The sequence below is a fragment of the Sinocyclocheilus anshuiensis genome, unplaced genomic scaffold (assembly GCF_001515605.1).
Source record: "Sinocyclocheilus anshuiensis isolate Anshui unplaced genomic scaffold, SAMN03320099.WGS_v1.1 scaffold1073, whole genome shotgun sequence".
In the NCBI taxonomy this organism is placed as follows: domain Eukaryota; kingdom Metazoa; phylum Chordata; class Actinopteri; order Cypriniformes; family Cyprinidae; genus Sinocyclocheilus; species Sinocyclocheilus anshuiensis.
Window position 1 is genome coordinate 142,181 of NW_015555774.1, and position 24,988 is coordinate 167,168.

General features: G+C 36.4%; 1 protein-coding gene and 1 long non-coding RNA gene across 2 annotated transcripts; both read left to right on the plus strand.

The window, feature by feature from the left end:
- Positions 1–16,535: 16,535 nt before the first annotated feature.
- LOC107674490 (uncharacterized) lies at positions 16,536–18,028 on the plus strand. Its single transcript, XR_001632507.1, has 3 exons — positions 16,536–16,615; positions 16,701–16,823; positions 17,820–18,028. It is a non-coding gene; the product is annotated as an uncharacterized LOC107674490 (long non-coding RNA).
- A 2,733-nt stretch (positions 18,029–20,761) lies between these two features.
- LOC107674475 (uncharacterized) lies at positions 20,762–24,105 on the plus strand. Its single transcript, XM_016468453.1, has 4 exons — positions 20,762–20,939; positions 22,274–22,440; positions 22,509–22,686; positions 23,587–24,105. The coding sequence occupies exons 1-4, from the start codon at positions 20,762–20,764 to the stop codon at positions 24,000–24,002; spliced, it is 939 nt and encodes a 312-aa protein (XP_016323939.1). The 3' UTR covers positions 24,003–24,105.
- Positions 24,106–24,988: the final 883 nt, after the last annotated feature.

Consider the following 24,988-nt stretch of genomic DNA (forward strand, 5'->3'; position numbering starts at 1 on the left):
CAGGATTTACCCTATTATACTTTATCGACACGAATTGATAGGTGAAACAACAAACAGCCACCCACAAATAGTCTATAAACAAAGCATCAGGCTGTCTTTTGAGTTCACATGAACAATGTTAGTTGTTGTTACTCGTTACTCGTCGTCAAGGCTACAGAAGAGTACCATAATTCCTCCGTTCAATTAGGCCTAAGACATCGAGAGTCACGCAGACCTATAACAACCCAGCCACAACACATAATTGCGAATAACATGCCTTACCTTAACACAGCATTTTTTTTAAATAATTTCAAATATCAGTATTCAGCGTTTTAGGATTAAAATATCAAAACATTATTTATGCATTTGTAACTGCAGGTTAAATGCATTCATGTCCTGCATTAAACAGTGTGTAAATAAATATATCTAAACGCCTCTTCAGATGCAGCTTCTGTGTTTCTGCATTGCAAAGATTAATTTAGTTGATAATGATTTTATTTGTTTGATAACAGCCCCAAATGTCTTTTATTCTAATGGACTTTATTGATTAAATATAAGAATTTGACTGACCACACAGAATATGAAGAATAGACTATCAAAAACTTTAGGAGTCAGCTGTCCACGGCCGTCCTGCAGCGCGACACACTCAGGAAAAGATCATCTGATTATAGTTATTGATAAAATCCCAGAAAATATTGAGATATCGTATTTTGTCTATATAGCACACCCCTAGGCTAGATATTTAATTATTTTTTGCTTAGTGATTGTTTGATACTAGTGCTGGGCAACGATTACATTTTATTTATTTATTTTTTTCGCGATTAATCACATGATTGTCTGCGATTAAACTTATTGTTATGCACAAAACTAATAATGCATTCAAAAGTAGTGTATTGTGCACATTTTTCATTTAAAAGTACTGCTATATGAACAAAAGTGCAATAACATTTGGTTTGCAAACACTTTAAGGTATTTTAAAATACAAAAACTTAAAATGATCAATCTAAATGAGCTTAATTTATAATGGGGTGAACAAGACTTTTATTGTAGAAATAACTTACATTTATTAGTATAAACTACTTAAAATATTGTGTTACACCAGCTAAAAAATTTGAGCAAAACCGTTCACTGGGATACTCAAACATTTAAGCATCGCCAACTAAAGATTTTTAGGTAACGCTGCTTAAAATTCCATGCGAAATTTACTTAAGAGGGATGCAAAAAATGATGCACTATATTTTTTAAGTAAATCTAGCTGTAACAACGTTTGTAGATTGGGAAGAAGGAGGCGGGAACCGGCGAAAATTTAAGATTTTAATAAAATAAACAAACACAAAATGAAAATAAAGCAAAACACAAAATAAAGTCCAGGCCTGGTCCTCTCTCGTCTTTCAAGCGTTGCTCATTATAAAACCAATCACACACGATTCTGTTGAGTTTAGGAATGCAGTAGCCAATCCGAGGCGTTCAGATTAATCATCGCTGAATTTTGTTTAGACTGAAACTCGCGAATTCCCTCATCATAAGCAACAAAAGTGCAGATGTACGTAGGATAAAAGTAAGAGATTAATTTATCATACAGATAATAAGAGGAGGTATGAGTGCTTAAACACTAACTAGACTGACTGTGCTCATTTAGAGTGCGTTCTTTCACTGCATGATTCAGTCTAAAAAAATGCATTTAGAATGCTGCCAAAATTCAAGATATGGGGGCAGAAAATGTATATATTTATATAATTTCATATAGTTAATCAATATCACACAAAAAGTGACATTTTTCGCAAAAATCACAAATGTGATATTGATTTTTGTCCATACAACAGTTCAATAAACAAGGAGTTAATATTAATAGACTTACGTTTTAGACACAATATTGCCTGTTTTTGCTCTATTTCGCCAACAAAAATTATTCCAAACACAGCCACAGCGCTGTTTTGCGTCTCTGAGCAACATGACGGTGTTTCGGTTCAACCGCAATGAATCACTTATTAACAGTGACTTGCTGCCACCTACTGGCGGTTTTAATTTCACATTTAAAGTATCTTTTCAACATGATCGGTGTTTCCTTACTGAATGAATCAACCATTTAGTTCAATCGCAATGACTCACTAATTAACAGTGACTTGCTGCCACCTACTGGTGGTTTTAATTTCACATTTAAAGTACCTTTTCATTTTTTTTAAATAATTCAGTTTTCTAAAGTGTTTTTGAAAAATTACATACCCTACCTTTAACGTTTTTATAGAAAATATTTGGAACTTATGATACATGCTGCATGATTGTGTAACCCCTCTCTCCCGGGTCCTCACCGCCACACCTCGTTCCGAGTGGGTCTCCGGCATGGGAGGCGGACGCACTAACAAGGAGGCTAAAGACTGCAGCCTCTAGCTCTTGAGATCAGGGGAGTGAGGTTTTACCTGCACAGCACCTACTCGCTGGCCTCCGTTACACTCACCCCCCTAAAACTCACTCCCATCCGGGTCACGGCACCAATGTAACGCCTCTCCCCCGGGTCCTCACCACCATACCTCGTTCTCGTTCCGAGTGGGTCTCAAACCCGGGTCTCCGGCATGGGAGGCGGACGCACTAACAAGGAGGCTAAAGACTGCAGCCACTAGCATCAGTCGCTAGTGCGTCTCTTGAGATCAGGGGAGTGAGGTTTACCTGCACAGCACCTACCGCTGGCCTCCGTTACAATTGCGTGAACATTTCTGAGTGGCAAAAGCGATAGATCTGTAAAGCACTATATTGTGAGAGGGCCGTGTGTTACCGTGTCCCAAACAACTCACAATAATAAACCACAAGTGAACAAAACGATGCACTCCACTGTGCTGAGCGAGAGCGCGTCTCTGCTGTCTTCACGTGCTATCGCAAACTTCCTTTTTCCCACTTATGAAGTCGTGATTACGAGCTCGTTGCATTCTTTTCTGTTAAAAATAACAGTGGACAGTGGTTTGTGAATGTTGATGCTTAGCCTAAATAATTTGATCGGGAGCATCCCCTCCTGTGACCCATGGTTTGTCTGTAGGCCTATGTTTATTCAGAGCCAGTGAGCAACGGACTTTCATAATAATAAAAAACTGCGTTAACGCAATAATAACGCGTTAAGCCCTATTTGATACACATAATTCACTGATCATCATAAAATAAGCTTTTATCTAAGAATTAGGTTTTCTCAACGATAACGAGGACAAGACAAAAAAAATCTGAATCGGGGGTGGGGTGGGTGTTCTGGTTAGGGGGACTCCCCAGGAGCTTTGACACAATTCCAACACTGGATGAAACCAACATGGCATGGTTTAATTCCAGGTTGCAAAACAAATCAGATTGAGCAGAGAACTTGTCTGGTTCTCTTGGTCTTGTGCCGATGGCTGTCAAGGTGTCAAGATTTTAAAATGTATACGATGTTTAATAGGGAGCCAGTGCAGTGTTGACAGAACCAGGCTAATATGGTTGTACTTCCTGGTTCTAGTAAGAACTCCAGCTGCTGCAATTTGGACCAGCTGGAGTTTGTTTATTAAGGGCGCAGAGCAACCACCCAATAAGCTTTACAATAATCTAACCTTGAGGTCATGAACACATGAATTAACATTTCTGCATTTGACATCGATTGCATAGGTTGTAATTTAGATACATTTTTAAGATGGAAAATGCGGTTTTACAAATGCTAGAAATGTGGCTTTCAAAGGAAAGATTGCTATCAAATAGCACACAGGTTCCTAACTGATGACGAAGAACTAACAGAGTAGCCATCAAGTGTTAGACCGTTTTCTAGGTTATTACATGCTGAGGTTTTTGGTCTGATAAATAACACCTGTTTTGAAATTACTGGTCATCCAGTTTTTTATATCAACTATGCATTCCATTAGTTTTGCGAATTGGTATGTTTCATCAGACCACGAAGAAATATAGAGCTGAGTATCATCAGCATAACAGTGAAAGCTAACACCATGTTTTCTGATGATATCTCCCAAGGGTAACATGTAAAGCGTGAAAAGCAACGGTCCTAGTACGGAGCCTTGTGGTACTTCATACTGCACCTGTGATCGATATGATACCTCTTCATTCGCTGCTACGAATTGATGACGGTTAGATAAGTATGATTTTAACCATGCCAATGCACTTCCACTAATGGCAACATAATTTCCTAGTCTATTCAAAAGAATGTTGTGATCAATAGTGTTGAACAAAGTGCTAAGATCCAGTTATCTCAGTATTATCAATATGGATGTTAAAATCACCAACAATTATTTTTTCTGCAGCCAGCACTAACTTAGATAGAAAATCTGCAAATTCTTTGATAAAGTCTGTATGGTGCCCTGGTGGCATGTATACAGTAGCCAGTACAAACATCACAGGGGATTTATCATTAACACTCGTTTCTCTGGATAACGTTATATGAAGCACCTTTACTTCAAACAAATTATACTTGAAACCTGACCTCTGAGAAATATTGAAATATTACTATTAATTGTAGCAACACCTCCCACTTTACCTTGTGGACATGGTTCATGTTTATAGCAGTAAGGGGGGGGGGGGTTAAAGTAATGTAACCATCTGGTTTTAACCAGGTTTCTGTCAAACAGAGCACATCTAGGTTTTGATCAGTAATCATATCATTTACAAAAAGCACTTTTGTAGAAAGGGATCTAATATTCATTAAGCTAAGATTTATCATTTGTTTATCCGTATTACATCTGTTTTTTTATTTGTTGAACATCAATTAAATTTTTACCCTTAAATTGGTCTGGTTGTTTTTTGTATTTGCTAGTTAGGGGAACAGACACAGTCTCTACAGTATGACATCAAGGTAAAAGAGTCTCTATGTGTTGAGAATTAATTCTAAACTTTGATTACAAATTTACGATAACATTGTGTATAAAATATAAAAGTGTGTTTATACATATAACTACATTTTAGTGGCAGCCCTAAGAGCCAGCATCAAAACCTAAACTTCACTGTCAATGCTCTGATCCTTCTGATGTTTGTCAAGCCCAAACCTACACAACCAGACTGTTGTTTAACTGTGGATGGTAAAGATCAGTTGGTCAAACACAAATCCCCAGGCTCCTTGCTGTCCTGGTTGCTGTTAGTGTTATGGATCCCAGTTACACAGTGATGTTTGGTCGACTGACGGGTCTGCAGGGATTACAAGCAACTCTGACTTCATGATGCTCCATCCAGGCAGAGATGTCTGAAAGGCAAGCAGAAAACCAAGCTGAGAAAGTGAGATCATCATGCATAAAAAACACAAAAGGACGAATGAAGGAAGGTGGATCTGCTGGAGAAATGAGCACAGAAGCAAATAAATTTTAAGGAATAAAGTGAAGGAAATATGTAAATATGTTCAATAAATGTAAATATCTCAGAAGAAACACAATGAGTTGTATTAGCAACTAGGGGTGGGAGGAAAAAAAGATTCTGCGATGGATCACAAAACAAAACAGAATAAAATGTAAAACAAACTAACCAACAAATCAAAACACACAGAGAGGAGAGAGCAGGCCTATAGATATAACAGGGTCTACAGAGTAGGGGGTGCTGTTGAGTCGTACCACCTATGGAGATGGTATGGCTAAAAGAGAAGAGATGGGCCAAATACTTAACCCTTTGAGCGGTACGGTCCCACATATGGGATTTTTATTTCCGTGCCCCTGGGAGTACGGTCCCCCATATAGGATTTAGAACGTTCGGTGACGTCACACAACTGCCAAATTCAAACTGTGCTTTCGCGCTTTAGCTGACGCTGAGCCAGAGAGAGAAGTGCACTGAGCTTGTCATATTATCACAACTATGCAGTGTTTTTAACCGCATAATGTTAATTTTAGGTTTCAGACATTTAAATACACATAGGTACTAGTAAAACAATACATTTAGAGTTTGTAAAATACACATATATGTCTATGGAAGCAACAATAACAATCCATTCAAATTTAATTTGCCGGTGTGTTTTATTCATATCAGATACACATAGTGTAAGTAACTATAAAGTTCACTCTATTCTTCTCCCAGTTCACCGGCCACTTATTACTTGTATTTTGGAAGAAATTGATGAATTCATGTGCTGTAAATCCGACTGAAAGGACTCTCTGAACTGCAGTGCGAACAAACATGGCGGCGCCCATCTCACGTTACAGATCACGAAACAAGATAATTTAGAAAGGGTTTTAAACGACAAAACACACTCATTTACACATATTTGTGAATCGGAATATCAGATTGTTCATGACGTGGTACGCAAGTTTGTGAATATTTTAAATAAAAAAGGAAAAACGAAATAAAAGCGATCCATCTGTCATACAGTGTTATTGTGGCCGCGGTGTGTCACATGACAAGCATGACGCGTCGCCATGGAAACAAGGGGAAATGTTCTAAAATAAGGTCGCCTTAACAAAAAACTCCCTCTGGGGGGACCGCTAGAATATTTGAAACTCACCACTGAAAGGGTTAATAGACCAGGGAATGCCTAACCTTCTGTGGGGCTTATAATAAGTAAACGGGACAGGGTTTCCTTTAATAGGCCTAATGGTGAATGAAGGTATCTCAGGTGAGAACCAGTAGCCCCTCGTCCCCTTTGTACCACGGTGCTGACCACTCAAACAGCGACGACCTTTAGCACAACTGGGCAGCTCTCAGGTGAGGGTGGTTCAACGACCAGCTGTCACGGCCATCACTGGATTTCCCTGGGTCATTGGAAACCGCTGGCTCGAGGCCCCCAACTCCAAATGGTTGGTTCCGTCGCACACGGAACCCCGAACAGAGTACTTGACCAAAGTGGCCTTCTGTGTCAGCGGCATGGTTGAGTCCTCACCCGGTGCCCAATTGCTGATGCTGCGCCGCGTGTCGTCACCAACGATACCAGGACAGAGGCGTCAGAGACACAGACAGCCGGTGAAACCCAGTCTCAGGTGGGTCGGGTTTCTTCTCTCTGACTAATTAAGCGGTTTGTTTACAAAAAGAAATTGTATTCAAGAAATAACTCATCCCCTTGGAATTATAAGGTTTTATCTGACATTTTTGTCAAAATTAAGTTATTCACATATTCTTATTCTGTGACAACTTATTAACATTATGTGATAGATTTTTTAATGTTGTGTATATTTTGGGACTTTTTATTTAAAAAACAAAAAGGTTCTATCTACACAGACGAATGGAATGCAAAAATTTTGAAGCTCAATCTCAAAACTACTCGGAATGTAGATAGAACCTTATAATTCCAAGGGGACGAACTGTGAAGCTTTATGGGGGAAAAAAAAAAACAGGTTCCAGTTATTTGATATTTAGGGGTCTGGATGAATACGGTTAACTTTCAAGACACGTATAAAAAAGGCATAAATATATTATATTGATATTTTATCAGTGGAATAAATAACATTTTAAAACGATTTACAAATATCATTATTAAACTCAAACTGGTATAATTTTTCATAAAAGGTGCTAACAATTTCTGAAATTAACTCACATACTGTAAGGTGTTATTAATACATACAGGTGCATCTCAATAAATTAGAATGTCATGGAAAAGTTCATTTATTTCAGTAATTCAACTCAAATTGTGAAACACACAGACTAACAATGATTTTCTCTTAAAATTCCTTTTTTTTTTTTTCACTATTAAGCAAGTTTGTAGTTAATGTTTGCATCCTTGTTTATCAGAGTTGGTGAAGAACTGTGTGAAGAAAAAAAATCAAGGTAAATGTCACTTTAATGGAACATTCTTATACTTTTGTCAAATTATTCAGATATTCTCAAAGTATTCATAATATTGTGTGTATTTAGGATGACATTTATGACTATGACAGCCATCATGCATTAGCTGTGAGAGAAACAAGTGACCCGTTCTGACAGGGTTTTTGTAAGTTTCAGACGGTTAGTTTAGTGTGGTTTAGCAGCGGCGGTCACTGTTTTATCTCTATAGCAACTGCAGCTTAGACGTACATGGCCGCTAACCCTGCTCAGCAGTAAAACCACTTCCTGTTCGTGTTTTAACAAGCCATTTCTCATCATGAGTGCTGTATGTGGCTTCATAAATAGGCCTAGACGTGTCTGGCCCATGGGACTGTTGTTCCAATTCCTGTTGCTACCGCAGGTCAAAGGTTGTTTAATTAATTGTTTAATTATTCACAAAGCGCCATTGCTCCTGTCCAAAGAAGTGAAATAAGAAACAATTTCAGTAGAAACAATGCAGTTGGAGGAGTGTGTGTGGGCACTAGAATCTCTGTGGGTTTGCGTGTGTGTGGGAGACAAAGTTTATTGTCGTTTTTAGCCTGTGTGGTGGGAGATGAGATGAGATGAGACGACTTGTCTGCAGAAACCGCAGTGAACGTTTAACACAGTCATGATGACAAACACTTGAGACAAAACACTTCCCCAGATGGCAACAGGAGACTTACAGTTACACTTTAACAAAAGAGATCAGGCTAGCCCAAACTAGTCTTAACCTTTCTCTCACTAGTCTAGATCTACAGATTAACCAGTAATCTCTACTCTCTGTAAAACAGTTGGAACAAAATATTCACTTGTTTATTTTGTCTTATTTAAACTACTGTAATTCACTAAACAATGGCATAAACCAGTCCTCTGTAATGCGTCTACAGATGGTTCAAAACGCTGCTGCAAGGATGCTGGCAGGCAGACAGAGGTTCAAACACATTGCGCCCATTATTTCGCTAAACTGGTTACCAGTCAAATTTAGAATTGTTTTTAAAGCTTTAACTTTTGTTTTTAAAACTCTACATAATCAAGCACCATCATATCTTTTCAAAAGCAATCTCCATTCACAAACCAAATAGGTCCCTAAGATCCAATAATCTTGGTCTCCTCTCTGTTCCTAGAATGAGGTTCCACTGCAGAAGTGATCGAGCCTTCGCTGTTGCTGATCTATGGAACAAATTACCAATTTCTGTTAGAACTGCATCCTCTTTACCAATTTTTAAGTAGCCTATCTGCTTAAAAACATCCATTTTCAATAGCTTTTATCTAGCTATAATAATTGTATCTTGTGCTTTCTTATATTGTGTTTTCAAATGTGTCTCATTTTAGTTGTAGCCTATTGTACAGCACTATTGATCAACCGGGAGCTGTGTTGAAAGTGCTTTAAAGAAAAAAAGAAAGAAAGAAAGAACAGTAAAATATTCCGCTTGGGCGGCTGCGAGATCCCACGCTACCTTCATGGAAATGACAACATGCAAAACAAAACAAAAAAAACATGTCACGTCTGGGCAGATTGTGGAATAGCATAATGAGCGCTTATTAAGCGGTTTACTCTGTATTATTATTTTTTTTAATTCACCAAATGAATTTAATCCTAACTATAAATAAAAGTATTTTAGTAGCCTAGCCATATAGTCGTATGTCCTAGTTGCGTGTGCAAGATAAAGTAAACACACATCCTTTGCGTGCGCGCGCGCTGAGACACCGAGGGAGTTAGCTCGCACACATCTTCTCCATCCGCGTTATTAATAGAGTTCAGTCTTAATGACGGGAATAGATGCGTTTCGATAAAACTAGACTGTGATTTATAACGCCAAGTTTATCTTGATGATATTCTGCGCGACTCGAGGGAACATCGGAGGAGATTGACGGAGAATCATCTGCGCTTGTTTCTAACGGTATACAACTCTTCATCTCATTCCGGATTATGATATCCAAAACTCTGATAAATAATACAGTCTGACAAATAAATAAATGTACAGTCGTGTTTTCCTACTATGTGGTTAGTCGGTTCTTTTGTAGGCTATGGTAGGCTATATTTTCGTTGTTTATGTGAATAACCGCAATAGGGCGGAATACCATATAAAACTTTGATCGACGTTCAAATAAACTTTATTCTGTCGAAAAAGCCACACATACTGTAGTTTTAAAGTAATGTTCTCATGTAAACAACATTCTTTATAAAGCGTGTCAACGGAACGTTTGGCTTTATAATATCATTCACATTTAACTCCTGAGAAAATGGAAATAAACAGTTAAAATCACTCAAGTCTCATTACAAACTCATTTTAATGATGATGGTGTGTGTGTGTGGGTGTGTGATGCCAGTTATATTGTTCAGTTTCAGTAAGTAGTGTATGGTGTGTTTGTATTAGATGTGATGAGGAAATACTATGTTTAACTGTAGGCTATATAAAGCAGGGAGCGTGTGAATTAAAGGGGAAGATGAGAATCATCGTGATGTTTGCAGAAATAATCAGATGCACATTTAATCAGACACTTGTGAGAAAGTGCAGCAGTTCCTCTGTGAAGAACTGCCCCTGCGTCCCAATGTGCATACTATCCACCCTATCTGCCCTTAATAGTATTGAAAATGACTAATATCACATAGAATTTAGGATGGATAGTATGCACATTGGGACGCAGGCTGTGTGTTTGTGTGATCACCTGATGATGATGATGATGATGAGGGATCTTATGTTCTGTCAGTAGTGATGTTGTGATGGCTCCACCCCAAAGGAGGCGTTCCCTCGGCCCCGTCTCACCCAAACGCATCTATAGGAGCCTGTCACTCAAACTGAGGGGCGGGGCTTCCCACAGTGAGGCGGAGCCTTCTGATTGGAGGAGGCGGCTGAGCAGAGGACCAGCTGAGGTAAAAAATACACACACGCACACATATACTGTATATGTATGTGATGCGATCTGGGAAAACCCGTAGGATGTCACACTGGGACGTTTTCAGGAAATTCGAAAAATAGGTCGAATGTCAATTTTTTTGTCAAAATTAGGGTTTCATTCAATTACTATTCTATAACATCTTGTCTATCATCTCTGAAAATATCTTGGAAAAATTCACTTGTTTAGTGCAGAAAAATAGCTATTTATTGCAGCAAGCGGAAAAGACCGTGTCTTTCTCTCACGTTAAGAACACGCTGCGGAGGTGCTTTCTCTTAACACAACAAAAACAGTTAACCTATCAAAATAAACCATGTAACATATATGATAAAGGAAAGGTGTATCAATGCACATTTCCCGCCAGTCCTGTGTAAACTACGGCATGCAAAGTTTTTTAAATGTATTTATTTTTTAATATCATGAGATGGCGGAGCGCAAGAAAACAACAGTCTGAAGCTGCTCACTTTGACGATCTTGCTCGTCTCAGTCTGCTCAATCTTGGTGATATCAGTGCCCTAAAAGATGTTATAATGGACTATTTCAGCCAATTATAGCAGCCAACTTCAGATAGCCATAACTTTTGCTACGTTCAAAAACAGTTTTGGAAAGGGCTTGAACCCAGCTTTTCATAGGTATCAAAACCTAAAGAAGGAAAATTTCACCATGTGTTGGGTTTTCCTAGATCGCATCACATATATATATATATATATAGCGAGAGAGAGTGAATGTCCTGCTGTCTACATGAGTGTGTGTGTTTGTGTTTAGTACTTGTGTCTGTGGGATGCACTGGAGAATGAAGACGCACTCGCAGTCCAGCATCTGTTATCCAGAGAGCGAGTTACAGAAGGACAGGTGAACGGCGTCAGTGAACTTGGCCTGGTGCCACTGGACGTGGCCGCTCTTACCCATAATGCACCACTGCTGCAGGTGCTGGTAAAGGCCGGAGCCAAACATAACCCCACCTGTGAGTAACACACACTAACATCAGAGACAGACACACACACACACACACACACGCACACACACACACATGATCAACGTGATGAGAATAAACCCAGAATTTACTGTATAACAGGGAATGTCACAGCAAAGTTTGGCTTCTTAATTTTAAGTAGGGCTGTACAACGAATCTTAATAATTACGTTCTAGGAATTCATTTGATTACCACTACTTTTGCTGATAAGTTTTTGTATTAAATCACAACCACATAAACACAGAATCCAGAAAAATGAAAGCAGACAACAGAGAATTTGGAAAGATTTAAGGGGAAAAATAGACTTCATAGGACCGTATTGTATAAAAATATGAATTATGTAATAAATTGTAAATGTAATATATATTAAAGTATATATAATGAATTACAGCATATCATAAATGATCATCAATAATAATAAATTAATAAAAGTTAATGTTTTATGAATTCAATTAATTAGACATACTTTTTGATTTGTAAAAAAACTGATTTAATTTAATAAATGATTTTATAAATTGTGAGTGTAATCAACATTTAATTATTATTAGAATTGATTAGACATGCATTTTTAACATGTTTTGAAATGACCCTATTGTTGATAACATTTTAATACATTTAATATATTTTAATTATTTTATAAATCATAATTAATAATACATTGTTAGATGTGAAAAAAATGTTAAAGAAACCAGAAAGGAATATTGTTAAATTATTTCATAATTGTAAATGTAATAAATTATAATGAAATTATTTCATAAATTATAATTAATAATAATTACTATTACATTTTAATTGTTTTAAATGTAATAAATAAGTTGATTAGACATGTTTTCTGATTATTAAAATAAAATAAAATAAAAAATCATAGGACATTATTGTCCTGTGATGGTCCAGTTGTTAAAGTTTTATGAATTTAGTTGATTAGACATTTTGATTATTAAAATTAAGCCATTAAAACAGAATCCAGAAAACACCAATCATGGAATTTGTGAAAAAAAATCAAATGTAATTTAGTAAAAAAAAAAAAAAAAACTACATCAGATTTCATACTTCAGTGGGTTGATGAAGTATAAATGCCTCTCGCCATCCCCCCGCAGTGAGCTCGACCTCAGATTGGTCGCTGAAGCTGGACGAGCTGGTGTCATTGGCCGAGCAGAAGCTGAAGGAGTGGAGGGCGGAGCTTCTGCTGAGAGTGAAGGCGGAGCTTCAGTCACAGACAGATGCGCAGAAGAACGTAGATCTGTGGACGCGGCGGTGGGAACTTTACTGTCGCATGAGGGACAGATTTCACACGACCGGTACGAACACACACACACACACACACACACACACACACACACACACACACACACACACACACACACACACACACACTCACACACACACACACACACAGATATCATGTGACTCATCACACCGGTCTCTCTCTCTCTTAGCTCCACCCGGGCCGCCCGCCGGCGCCGTCCTGCTGGTGATAGGCGACAGCTGTCTGTGTGTGCGAGTCACTGAACCCGCCGGTCAGACGCACAGCCTCATCACCCGATACAGAGGTGAGACGCCTTCATGCGACCGCCATCATGTGACTGATGGTGTCAGCACTTACCCATGTGTGTGTGTGTGTGTGTGTGTGTGTAGTTGAGTGGAGCTCTTCATCGTGTCTTCATCCTCTGTGTGGCACCGGATTCATCACAGACACCAGAAACCCAGAGTTCAGCATCACGGGACTCCAGACTGTAAGACACAAACAAACTCATCAATATATAATATATATAGATGTGATATTTCTGACTCGTGTGTGTGTGTGTGTGTGTGTGTAGGGTGTGCAGTATTACGTGCGGGTCAGTGCGTATAATGTCAGAGGTTGGGGTTCGTTTGTGAGCAGCAGCCCACCGTGTGTCGCCCCGTCCAGTGAGTAACGAGAACCACAGTAATATCGCTCATTAAAGCAATGTTCAGGGTTATTTTCAGGCTTTTCAAGGAATATTGTTAGGGATTACTATAATTATCTGAAACTAAAACTAGAACCATTGCTTGAAATTAAATAAATATCAACTGAAAGAAAATAAATTACTTAAATTTAAGCTTGTTTTTTTCCCAAATAGTTTTTTTATTAAGTTTAACTTAATGTTTTAAAATAACTGAAACTGAAAACTGAAACTATAAAAAAAACACAATAAAAATGACAAAAACACAAGAAAGTTACAAATATTGTAACTAAATTTAAAAAAGAAAACGGAAAATATGAAATAAAACACTAATATGAAATATGAGATTAAGAAAAACTAATTCAAAATATGAATAAAAACTATAATGGTATCCTTATGTGATTATTATAAGAATAATTATATAATAAATTATTTTTTCTTAGATTTTTTTTTTTTTTGGCATTTTTGCCTTAATTATGACAGGACAGATCAAAGCTGACAGGAAGTGAAGTGGGAGAGAGAGGGGGGTGGGATCGGGAAAGGTCCTCGAGTTGGGATTCGAACTCGGGACGCCTGTAGCACAAGAGCACTCTATGTCTGTGCGCTTCCCACAAGGCTATTTTATGAAATCAATTGATTAGATGTGCTTTTTTATTATTAAAGTTTTAAACCATTCAATTGGAAATACAGACTATGGAAGAAAAAAATAAAATAAAATTAGTGAAAAAATAAAACCTTTTTATATCAGATATTAACATTTTAATAAAGTACTCAATTGTTAAGCTTTTATGAATTCAATTAATTTGACATTATTTATTAGTTTATTTTTTATAAATCAGCACAGATAATCACATTATGGGTAAGTGTGCAGCAGTGTGAATAAATATTTAATAATAATAATAATAATAATAAAGTATAATCATCAGTTTATTACAAAAGGTTTAAAATAAATGCTGTTCTTTTGAACTTTCTATTCATCTGCGAATCCTGACAAATAAAATGTATCACAGTTTCCACAAAAATATTGGGCAGCACAACTGTTTTCAACATTGATAATAACCAGAAATGTTTCTTGAGCAGCAAATCAGTATATTAGAATGATTTCTGAAGGATCATGTGACACTGAATACTGGAGTAATGATGCTGAAAAGTCAGCTTTGATCACAGGAATAAAACAGTTATTTTGAATTGTAATAATATTTCACACTATATTATGTGTGTGTGTTTAGGCTGGAGCTCATGCTGCGGTGTGACGGTGAGACGCAGGAATCCGGCCGCAGCCGTCAGGAGAATCTCACAGCAGATCAGAGAGCCGGTGCTCAGCGGTACACACACACACACACACACATGCACACACATGCACACACATACATGCACGCACACACTCTTGCACACACATGCGCACACACAGACTCGCACGCGCACACACACACACATACATGCACGCATACAGACTCGCACGCGCGCACACACACACATACATACATGCACGCACACACACACACACACACACACACACACACACACATACATACATACACGCCATGCACGCACGCGCACACATGCACGCACACACATGTGCACTCGCACGCACGCACTTACATCCACGCACACACACTCGCACACACATACATGCACGCGCACACACACACATACATACATGCACTCACACACACTCACACGCGCACATACACACACACACACACACATACATACATGCACGCACACGCACACACACTCGCACGCGCACACGCACACACACACACACACATACATACATGCACTCAAACACACACACACACACACGCACACACTCACACACACACTCACACAAAACACTAAAACACCCCTCATGATGGACAAACGTGTGTGTTTCAGAAAGCAGGAGCTCTGTGAAGAGAGTGTCTGTGTCTCGCGGCCTAAAGCAGCTCTTTCACTCCAGCAGGTTCGTTCGTCTCTTACAGAGGTGAGAAACATCAGACTATCAAACTTCACATCTACACAAATCAGGAATGAAATATCACTCAGTTCTTCACTGTAAAATCACTTCAGATCAGCGCTTCTCAACCAGACCACTCAAAATTATTTTTAAATCAGTTAAAAATCAAGATATTCCTTCAGTTTTTATCCTTGAAGAACCAGGATTCTTACAGTATTGAGAAAGACTGGAAAATATGAAAGGAAGCCTCATTTGTGTGATTTCTAGTGCATTAGTATACTTATTAATAATTTTTTATTTGTTTTGTTTGTTTTATATTTGACTATTTTTAATGTTTAAATTTTACTTAATTTTGTGTTTGTATAGTTTTTATTACTATTTAGAATTTGGTTTTATTTTCCCCTTTTTTGTTTTAATTTTAGTTAACGTATTTGTATTTTTGTTGTGTTTTTATAATTTTTATAAGTTTTTTAAATGTCTATTTAGTTTGTATTAATATTTTGAACTTGTGTTTTTTCCCCTTTTCATATTAATTTTAAACGTTCAGTATTTTTGTGATTTTGTATTTTGTATTAGTTTTTTAAGGTCTATATAGCTTTTATGACTATTTAATTAGTTTTAGATTTTTTAAATTAAAAATATATTTTTAATTTGAATTTGAGTTTTTTGCTTCCCCCCTTTACATTTTAATTTTAGTTAGTGTTTTTTGTCATTTTTACTATTTTTTTATTGCCCATATAGATTCTCATTTTTTCAGATTTTCAATTTAGTTTTAGTTATTTTAGTACTTAAACTAGTTTTAGTTAATAATAATAACCCTGATATATAGCTAGTTTTATATGTATTTTTTATTTTTATATACTGCTCATCATTTATTGGTTAAAACGAGCAGAAACCCTAAAGAACATTCAGCTATTGAAGTTTTTAATTATAATTAGTATTATTCATTTTTTTTATTTACAGAAAGGAAGTTTTGAAACAAAAATGTGTGAGATTTTGTGTTTTCATGGCTGCAGTAGATGCACTATGAATATTATGTTATATATGTGTGTGTGTTGCAGAGGCGTGTACCTGGCGAGTGTCTTCTATCAGAAGGACTGTGTTCTGGTGACGGCTGACGATCAGCTCCCTCTGGTGGAGATCCAGAGCTGCTCCACGTCCGTCACGCAGGACTTCCTGTGGTTCTGTAAGGTCAGGAGTCGATCACACAGCAGTGTTTCTCCTGTCTTCCTCCTCTGTGTCTCCTCACGTGTCTCTCTCTCTCTGTGTGTCTCAGCTGTCGTGTGCGTGGACGCAGGTGCCGCGGCTGCTGCAGGTCCTGTCGTCTTCATCGCTCTCCTCGTCTTCATCGCTGCTGCAGAACAGACTCAGTTTCCTGCGGGCCGTCGCGCAGCTGCAGGTACCAGAGGATCCAGAGACACTCACCCCAAAACAGCCTCATTAATATACTTGTATAGGTTCTATTAGTATTCTCAATGGTTTAATTTTTGTATTTAATTTTAGTTTTAGTATTTTGTTATTTTTATTAGTTTTAAGTTTTTTTATAATATTTTAAAATACTTTTTATTTTTATATTTTGATTCTTTTTTTTTTTTTTTTTTTTTACGAATGTATTTGTATTACGTCATAAATCAACTGATAGTAATTTTGTTGTTTTTATTAGTTTTAAAGAAAAAAATTTATAGTTTTTTTATATTTTGAATTAATTATTACTAATTATTAATTAATTTTAATTTTAGTAATTGTTGAACTTTTTTTGTATTTTTTAAATGTCTATACTTTATACTATACGTTATACTATATACTGTATACTATATACTAGAATATTTTGAAGTAGTTGTTTTTATTTTTCACTTTTTAGTATGTTTTTCTTATTTTTATTAGTTTCATTTTTGAAAACTGTCTATATAGTTTTCATTAATATTTTGAATGAGATTTTTTTATTTAATTTTCATTTAATTTAAAATTTAGAACTTTTGTGGTCTTATTTTATCCGTTTTAATTTTTCATGTTTATTTTTGTCGTTTTTATTAATATTTTAAATGAACTTTTATTTATACACTTTGTTTTATTTTTTTCACTAGTTATTTATTTGTCTATTAGGTTTTTATTAATATTGTAAATTAGTTTTTATTTTGATATTTTTCTATTTTATTTTAGTTAGTTTTAATAGTTTTGTTTTTTATTCATTTTATTTTTATTTTTAAATGTTTATATAGTTTTTATTAATATTTTATTATAAAATATTTTAACTCATTTTATTTCTGCTACTAATATTTATAATGCATAAATATAGATTTTATTGAATATTTTATTTTAGTCAATATTCATCCAAGTAACATCAGTGTTTTTAAGGGTTTTAGTTGTAGTTAATGACAGTGGTGTCGGTCTGTAGGCGTCGGTGGGATGTGTGGATCTGGGTCAGGTGTATTTCGAGCCGCTGAAGGACCGGCAGGGGAATGTGCTGCTGGTGACCCTGAGAGAGGTCACGACCCCGCTGACCCCGTCTGACCCCCCGCTGCACTGGCTTCCTGTCAGCAGCCTGGAGAGAAACCAGAGCGAGACGCCGCTGCTGCCTGAACCCTCGGCCGTAGAGCTGCTGACACACAGACTCAAGGTGATCAACACACACACACATCAACACTAATGATGATAAACAGTCGTCTGTCTGCCACACTAAAGAAGAGTCAACAGTGAGGAGCTCTGGTGCAGCGTCGCCCTCTGCTGTCAGACGTCTGTCACTGATCAAGAGTCACACAGATTAACATTAAAGGAACACTCCACTATTTTTGAAAATAGGCTCATTTTCCAACTCCCCTAGAGTTAAACAGTTGAGTTTTACCGGTTTCGAATCCCTTCAGCCGATCTCCGGGTGTAGCGGTAGCACTTTTAGCTGTAGCTTAGCATAGATCATTGAATCTGATTAGACCGTTAGCATCTCGCTCAAATCGCAAGAAAATCGCAACTTTTCATTTTCTGTCGGTCTTAGTACACGATGTAACTGCAGAAGAGTCAAGTTTTAAATAGGAAAAATATAGAAACTCTTTGGTCATTTTTGAGCGAGATGCTAACGGTCTAATCAGATTCAATGATCTATGCTAAGCTACAGCTAAAAGTGCTACCGCCAGACCCGGAGATCGGCTGAATGGTTTCGAAAACGGTAAAACTCAACTGTTTAACTCTAGGGGAGTTGGAAAATGAGCCTATTTTCAAAAATAGTGGAGTGTTCCTTTAAAGAGACTGTTCACCTAAAAATGATCTTTGTGTCATCATTTACTGTACGAGTTTCTTTATTTCTTCTGAGGATCACAAAAAAAGATGTTTTGAAGAGGGTTCGGAACCCAACAACACTGAACCCCATTGACTTTCAAAACAGACTGAGACATTTCTCTAAACATGCTTTTCTACTAAATGACTAAATGATGACAGAATGATCAGTTTAGGGTGATCTGTCTTTTTAAAACAGACATTTCAAGTTTTGGCTTTAGGTTTACATTAGTAACTCAAACTAAAACTATAAAAACATGTTTTTACTTGACTAGAATAATCTTTAACTGAAATAAATAAACTTATTTTAAAAATGTTCTCAAAGTGTTAGCACAAAAACATTATTTATACATTCATGGAACATTTTATTCCTGAAATAGTTTGTTCATCAAATTTTTTTTTTTATATATATAATTCTACTTGTTTCAGAATGTTCCGAAAAAATTCAAAAGTAACGTTCCCATAATGTTTAAAAGTGATTAAATGGAATGTTCCATTAATATTCACATAACCAAGAAAAAAACGTTTTAAAACATGTTAAATTGCACAATCACAGAACATTCAGAAACAGTGTTTTCATGGCATAATTGGAACGTTAGCGCAGTTTCTCAGGGCATATTTTTGTGAGCTGGGCATCAGACGATCGATGCTTTATGAATGTGTTATTCTCGTGTGTGTGTGTGTGTGTGTGTGTGTGTGTGTGTGTGTGTGTGGAGTGTTCCTTTAAAGAGACTGTTCACCTAAAAATTATCTTTGTGTCATCATTTACTGTACGAGTTTCTTTATTTCTTCTGAGGATCACAAAAAAAGATGTTTTGAAGAGGGTTCGGAACCCAACAACACTGAACCCCATTGACTTTCAAAACAGACTGAGACATTTCTCTAAACATGCTTTTCTACTAAATGACTAAATGATGACAGAATGATCAGTTTAGGGTGATCTGTCTTTTTAAAACAGACATTTCAAGTTTTGGCTTTAGGTTTACATTAGTAACTCAAACTAAAACTATAAAAACATGTTTTTACTTGACTAGAATAATCTTTAACTGAAATAAATAAACTTATTTTAAAAATGTTCTCAAAGTGTTAGCACAAAAACATTATTTATACATTCATGGAACATTTTATTCCTGAAATAGTTTGTTCATCTAATTTTTTTTTTTATATATATAATTCTACTTGTTTCAGAATGTTCCGAAAAAATTCAAAAGTAACGTTCCCATAATGTTTAAAAGTGATTAAATGGAATGTTCCATTAATATTCACATAACCAAGAAAAAAACGTTTTAAAACATGTTAAATTGCACAATCACAGAACATTCAGAAACAGTGTTTTCATGGCATAATTGGAACGTTAGCGCAGTTTCTCAGGGCATATTTTTGTGAGCTGGGCATCAGACGATCGATGCTTTATGAATGTGTTATTCTCGTGTGTGTGTGTGTGTGTGTGTGTGTGTGTGTGTGTGTGTTTCCAGAAATGTTTTCTTACATTGGAATGAAAGACACTAAGATGAAGTGCTTCTTATTCTTACCCAAAAATACAAAATGGAACACTTTTATAATTCAATAAATGAAAGTAGGGATGCACCCATACCGATACTGGTATCGGTATCGGATTGAGCGCGCGGCGGCGCAGATGCGCGAGTTTGTTGAGTGTAGATGCATAAACAATGTTTGGTTTTTAACATAAAACCTTGAATACTGATATTTGAAATAATTTAAAACATGAACAAAATAGTAGTAATAGAAAAGTATTTTGTTATTGTGGAGTCTTTTATATCCATGTGGATGTTGAAATCCCCCAAGAGAAGGATTATCTCAAGTTTGAGGCAGAGAAAAGACAATGTATCTTAAAATTCAGATAAAAAGTCTCCTATTTGTCTTAGGAGGCCTGTAGACTGTAGCCACTGCAGTAGAGAGGGGTGCAGAAACACTCAAAACAAGACATTCAAATGAGTCAAATCTGAGAACAGCCACTGGACACATGTTGTACTGTTGATTGTGCAATCATTGTTGATGATTCAGAAGCTTTGAATCATTTGCAGAGAATGAATGTGTAAGTGTTCAGTAATGTGTGTGTGTGCGCAGGCAAGTGAGTACCGTGTCTACACGCAGGAGCTGCTGCAGGTTGGCGATCAGGTGTCTGTGATTCTCCTGCTGCCGCCCTGTGAGGAGTTCAGATCCCGACAGCGTCCAGCAGAGGGAGCTCAGCACACCTTCACCGTCCCGATGCACTACTTTGAGCTCGGTCAGTCACTGATCAGCTGCACACACACACATGCACACTGTTTTTACTTTTAGTTTTAGTTAAGAAGCTACATTTAAGCCACTATATAAAATTTATTTATATTTCAGTTTCTTGCCAAGGCAACATTTTTCATTTAAATTTTCTTTAACTTAGTTTCACTAAAACAACTTTAACTATATACTGTAGATACATTAAAAAAAATAATACCACCCAATAAAATAGTTAAGACTAAAACTAAAATATGAAAATAAAAACAAATTCTATAATTAATATAATATACAAATGACACAAAACAATTACAAAAAATGTTTACTAATATTAAAGCTGAAAATATAAAAATAATTCAAAGTATTAATGAAAACAATGACAGTATATTAATTTTACTTAAAACAGCCTCAACGATACAAACATTACAAACTAATGAAAATACAAAAGCATGAAATAAATAACAACCCATAAAAACATAAAGTGATTAAGAAACTCCCAAACAACCGGCTAAAAAACAAACCTAAATAATAAGTGTTTAGGTAAGATTTAAAAAAAGGTAATTCATATAGTTTTTACTTCCATAAACTTAGGGGTGTAACGGTACACGTATTTGTACTGAAAATTTTCAGTATGGGTCTGACGGTTCGGTACGCATGTGTACCGAACAAATCATTGTTTTAACCACTGCAAAAGTGGAACTTCACTGGAAATTTCCAGTTTTATTGTTACTTTTATTGATACTTTTGATAAGAAGCAAAGTATCAACTTTGAAATTATGTCCTTTTTTTGGGAAATTCAAACAATAAATGCATCTCTTCCTCTTTACTACTAGTTTTAATGCAAAATAAACATGAATGAACATCTCACGCCTCATGTAATCATTTCAATCGTGGAAAGACGTCTTTAAAACAGCTTGTAAACAAAATGTCGCGTAGCATTAACCTCCGGCAAGTCATCAGTGTCTACATCTTGTTATTTACTAGAGAAATGAGCAATAGAGCAATGCATATTAAAGCAATGCAAAAAATTAGGTTTTGATATATTTACAGTAGGAAATTTACAAAATATCTTCATGGAACATGATCTTTATTTAATATCCTAATGATTTTGGCATAAAAGAAAAATCAATAATTTTGACCCATACAATGTATTTTTGGCTATTGCTACAAATATACTCCAACGACTTAATACTGGTTTTGTGCTCCAGGGTCACATATATAATGTGATATAGCTTACAGTTATCTAATTTACAGGTTTTTACTTAAGCATTTTACAGTGTTTTTCCATACAGATGATGTGTCATGTTTGTGTTCGATGATTGATGTGTGTGTGTGTGTGTGTGTTAGTGCACTTGTGGGCGTATGAGCGGGATCTGCTGTCTCAGTACTGTCAGCTGTGGCTCAGACTGGAGCTGGACGTCCGTCTTTCCCAGCAGGCTTTGAGAGAAGCGCTGGACACTGAAGAGCTGCAGGAGGCTACAGAGAGACTCGCACACATCACACAGCTGGCACAGGTGAGTGTTTACCTGCTCTCTCTCACACACACACACACACACACACTCTCATATACTGTGTTCTCTAGAGTCTGTCTGTGCTGTGGAGCGAGAGCCGCTGGCTGATGGACGTCATTCAGACGCTGCGCTCCAAACACTCGGAGGGGGCGGTGCCTCTGGGGCGAGTCGTGACCTCACAACCGCCAATCAGATCAGCCGTTGAGGACACGCCCCCTGGTTTACATACGGTAGAACAGATGCAAACAGGTGAGAGAGATGAATATTAGTTGTTTTGCTCCATTAATAATTAAACAGTTTGTTTTTATATTTTTAGGATTGAATTTATTATTTACATTTTTACCATTTGATTAATTTTTAACAAGTTGTTTATTTTGACTTTTAACGACTTATTTTTAATGTAACAATTTCTTGATTTAGTCCCTTTTTAGTAAAGAGTTTTTTTATTGTTTTTATTTCAAAATTATTCATTTTAATGTAGTTTTTTAATGGTTTATTCATTTTTAGTAAGTGTTTTATTTTGTTTTTATTTTACTTACATTTCTTAATTTTTTTATTTTTAATAATTGTTTTTATATTACAATAATTTATTTACTTAATTTTACATTTTTATGATGTCATTAATTTTAGTAAATTCTTTTTGTTTTTATTAATAAATGTTATTTTACGTTGAAAGTTTTATTTTGATTTCTTTTTACTAAGTGTTTTATTTTCTTCTTTTATTATTATAGCATAGGTGCTTTTCATTGTTTTACTGTTTTAAAGAATTCTTTATTTTAATTGGACATTTTTAGGATTTTATTAAAAATCATTTACTTTCATTATTCATAAGTTATCGCTATTTTATCAAATCATTTTTTAAACCCTACTATGCACGATGTGTCTTACAAGTTCACATTTATTGCATCAATAGCACCACTTGTCTATATTATCTGCAAATAAAGCCCAAAAGCTTCTTTCTACAGCAAAGACACCAAATGCGTTTAAAAATTTAAATCACAGAAAACGATGACCAGAAAATAATCATCATAATAAAGGTTAAAGGTTAAAAATGAACGTTTCACACTGATCTGATGTGACCAAACATCAGAAACCAGATGTGATTTTATTAAATAATGAAGAATCCCAGCTTACCTGTTCTTTCTGCAGCAGAGGTCATGGGGTCAGAGGTCAGCACACCTGTGGAGGTCACAGACGGGGTCATGTGTCCGAAGACACCCACCTCACACTACACCGATGAGTCCCGTTCCCACGGAAACAGCACCCGTAGCCATGGAAACAGCCTCCGGCAGATGCACTCATGTCCTGAACTCAGTGATCCGGCCGCCTCACATCCCATAATGCCTGCGGACGAAGGTCAGGAGCTGCTGACGGAGATGATGGACCTGTTCCAGAGCCTGGATCTGCTGGGAGGCAGTCTGACAGACCTGCAGGAGCTGGACTGGAGCGATCCAGAACCGGATCTGCAGGACCAGGATGACAGGACGGGAGCGACGGACGGTGCCATGACCCACAGGGGACATCCGGTCAGGAGTCTGGTGGAGTGGGTCAAATCAACGATTTAATCAAACCCAGTCTGGACTAGTGATGGCCGCTTTTGAATCACTGCTTAATGAGGCTTCAAAACCGTTGCGAATCATTTGTTTCGAAACAGTGGTTCGGAGCACGTATCAAACTGCCAAAGTCACGTGATTTCAGTAAACGAGGCTTCGTTACGTCTTAACTGTTTAGAAACGTTTCGAAAAATTTAAATGTTTTGCCGTTGGGGGGGGAGGGGGGACTCTGTAAACCCGTGAATCAAGCGAGTTCATTAAGATCGCCCCCCAGTGGTGAACCATTGAACCAGCGTCTCTGATCTCAGATCAGTTTTATCAATTAGTAGACATTTTTAATGAGACATTTGTGTAATTAAAAGGATGAGTAGTGGTTAATAGTCTCTTACTGGCCTGTTTAGTCAAGCTCTCCATTAAACAAACAAAACAAGCCCTGCAAGTTAATAATAAATATTTTAAAAACGCAAATTATACAGACACGTCATATTTTATGGTATTTTATTATTTTGATTGCATTTAATATATAATAGTTTAAAGAAAGCATGATTTGGCATGTGTTTTTATTGCCTTTACACAGTTTTGGCCAGCAGGTGTCACCAGCGTATGGTGTTTCGAGCGTTTCGAAACAAGCGAATCATTTTGCGAAGCAACCGGTTCAATTGATTCGAAGCTTTAATAAGGTTTGTTTCTCCCATCACCATGTCATCTCAAAAATAACAGAAAATTATTATAATATATTATTCAATATATTCAATAATGACGTTATAAATTAAATACATATAGTACATTTTAAACATATTTATAATATATTGTATCTTTTGTTAGTAAACGTTTTATTGAAATTATTTATTTACCTGGTTTTTATGTTTTTATGATTTCATTAATTTTTAGTGGTTTGTTTTGTTTTTATGATTTTATTCACTTTGAATAAGCCTTTCATTTTAATTGTTTATATTTTCAAATTATATTTAAAATGTTAACATTTTAATTATATTTAA

Bases quoted from the DNA above. Each gene is read 5' to 3' on its own strand.
- LOC107674475 (XM_016468453.1), top strand. From the start codon at position 20,762: ATGTGTGTGTGTGCGCAGGCAAGTGAGTACCGTGTCTACACGCAGGAG. The intron at 20,940-22,273 runs GTCAGTCACTGA...TGTGTGTGTTAG, and splicing joins GATGCACTACTTTGAGCTCG to TGCACTTGTGGGCGTATGAG. The intron at 22,687-23,586 runs GTGAGAGAGATG...TTCTTTCTGCAG, and splicing joins GGTAGAACAGATGCAAACAG to CAGAGGTCATGGGGTCAGAG.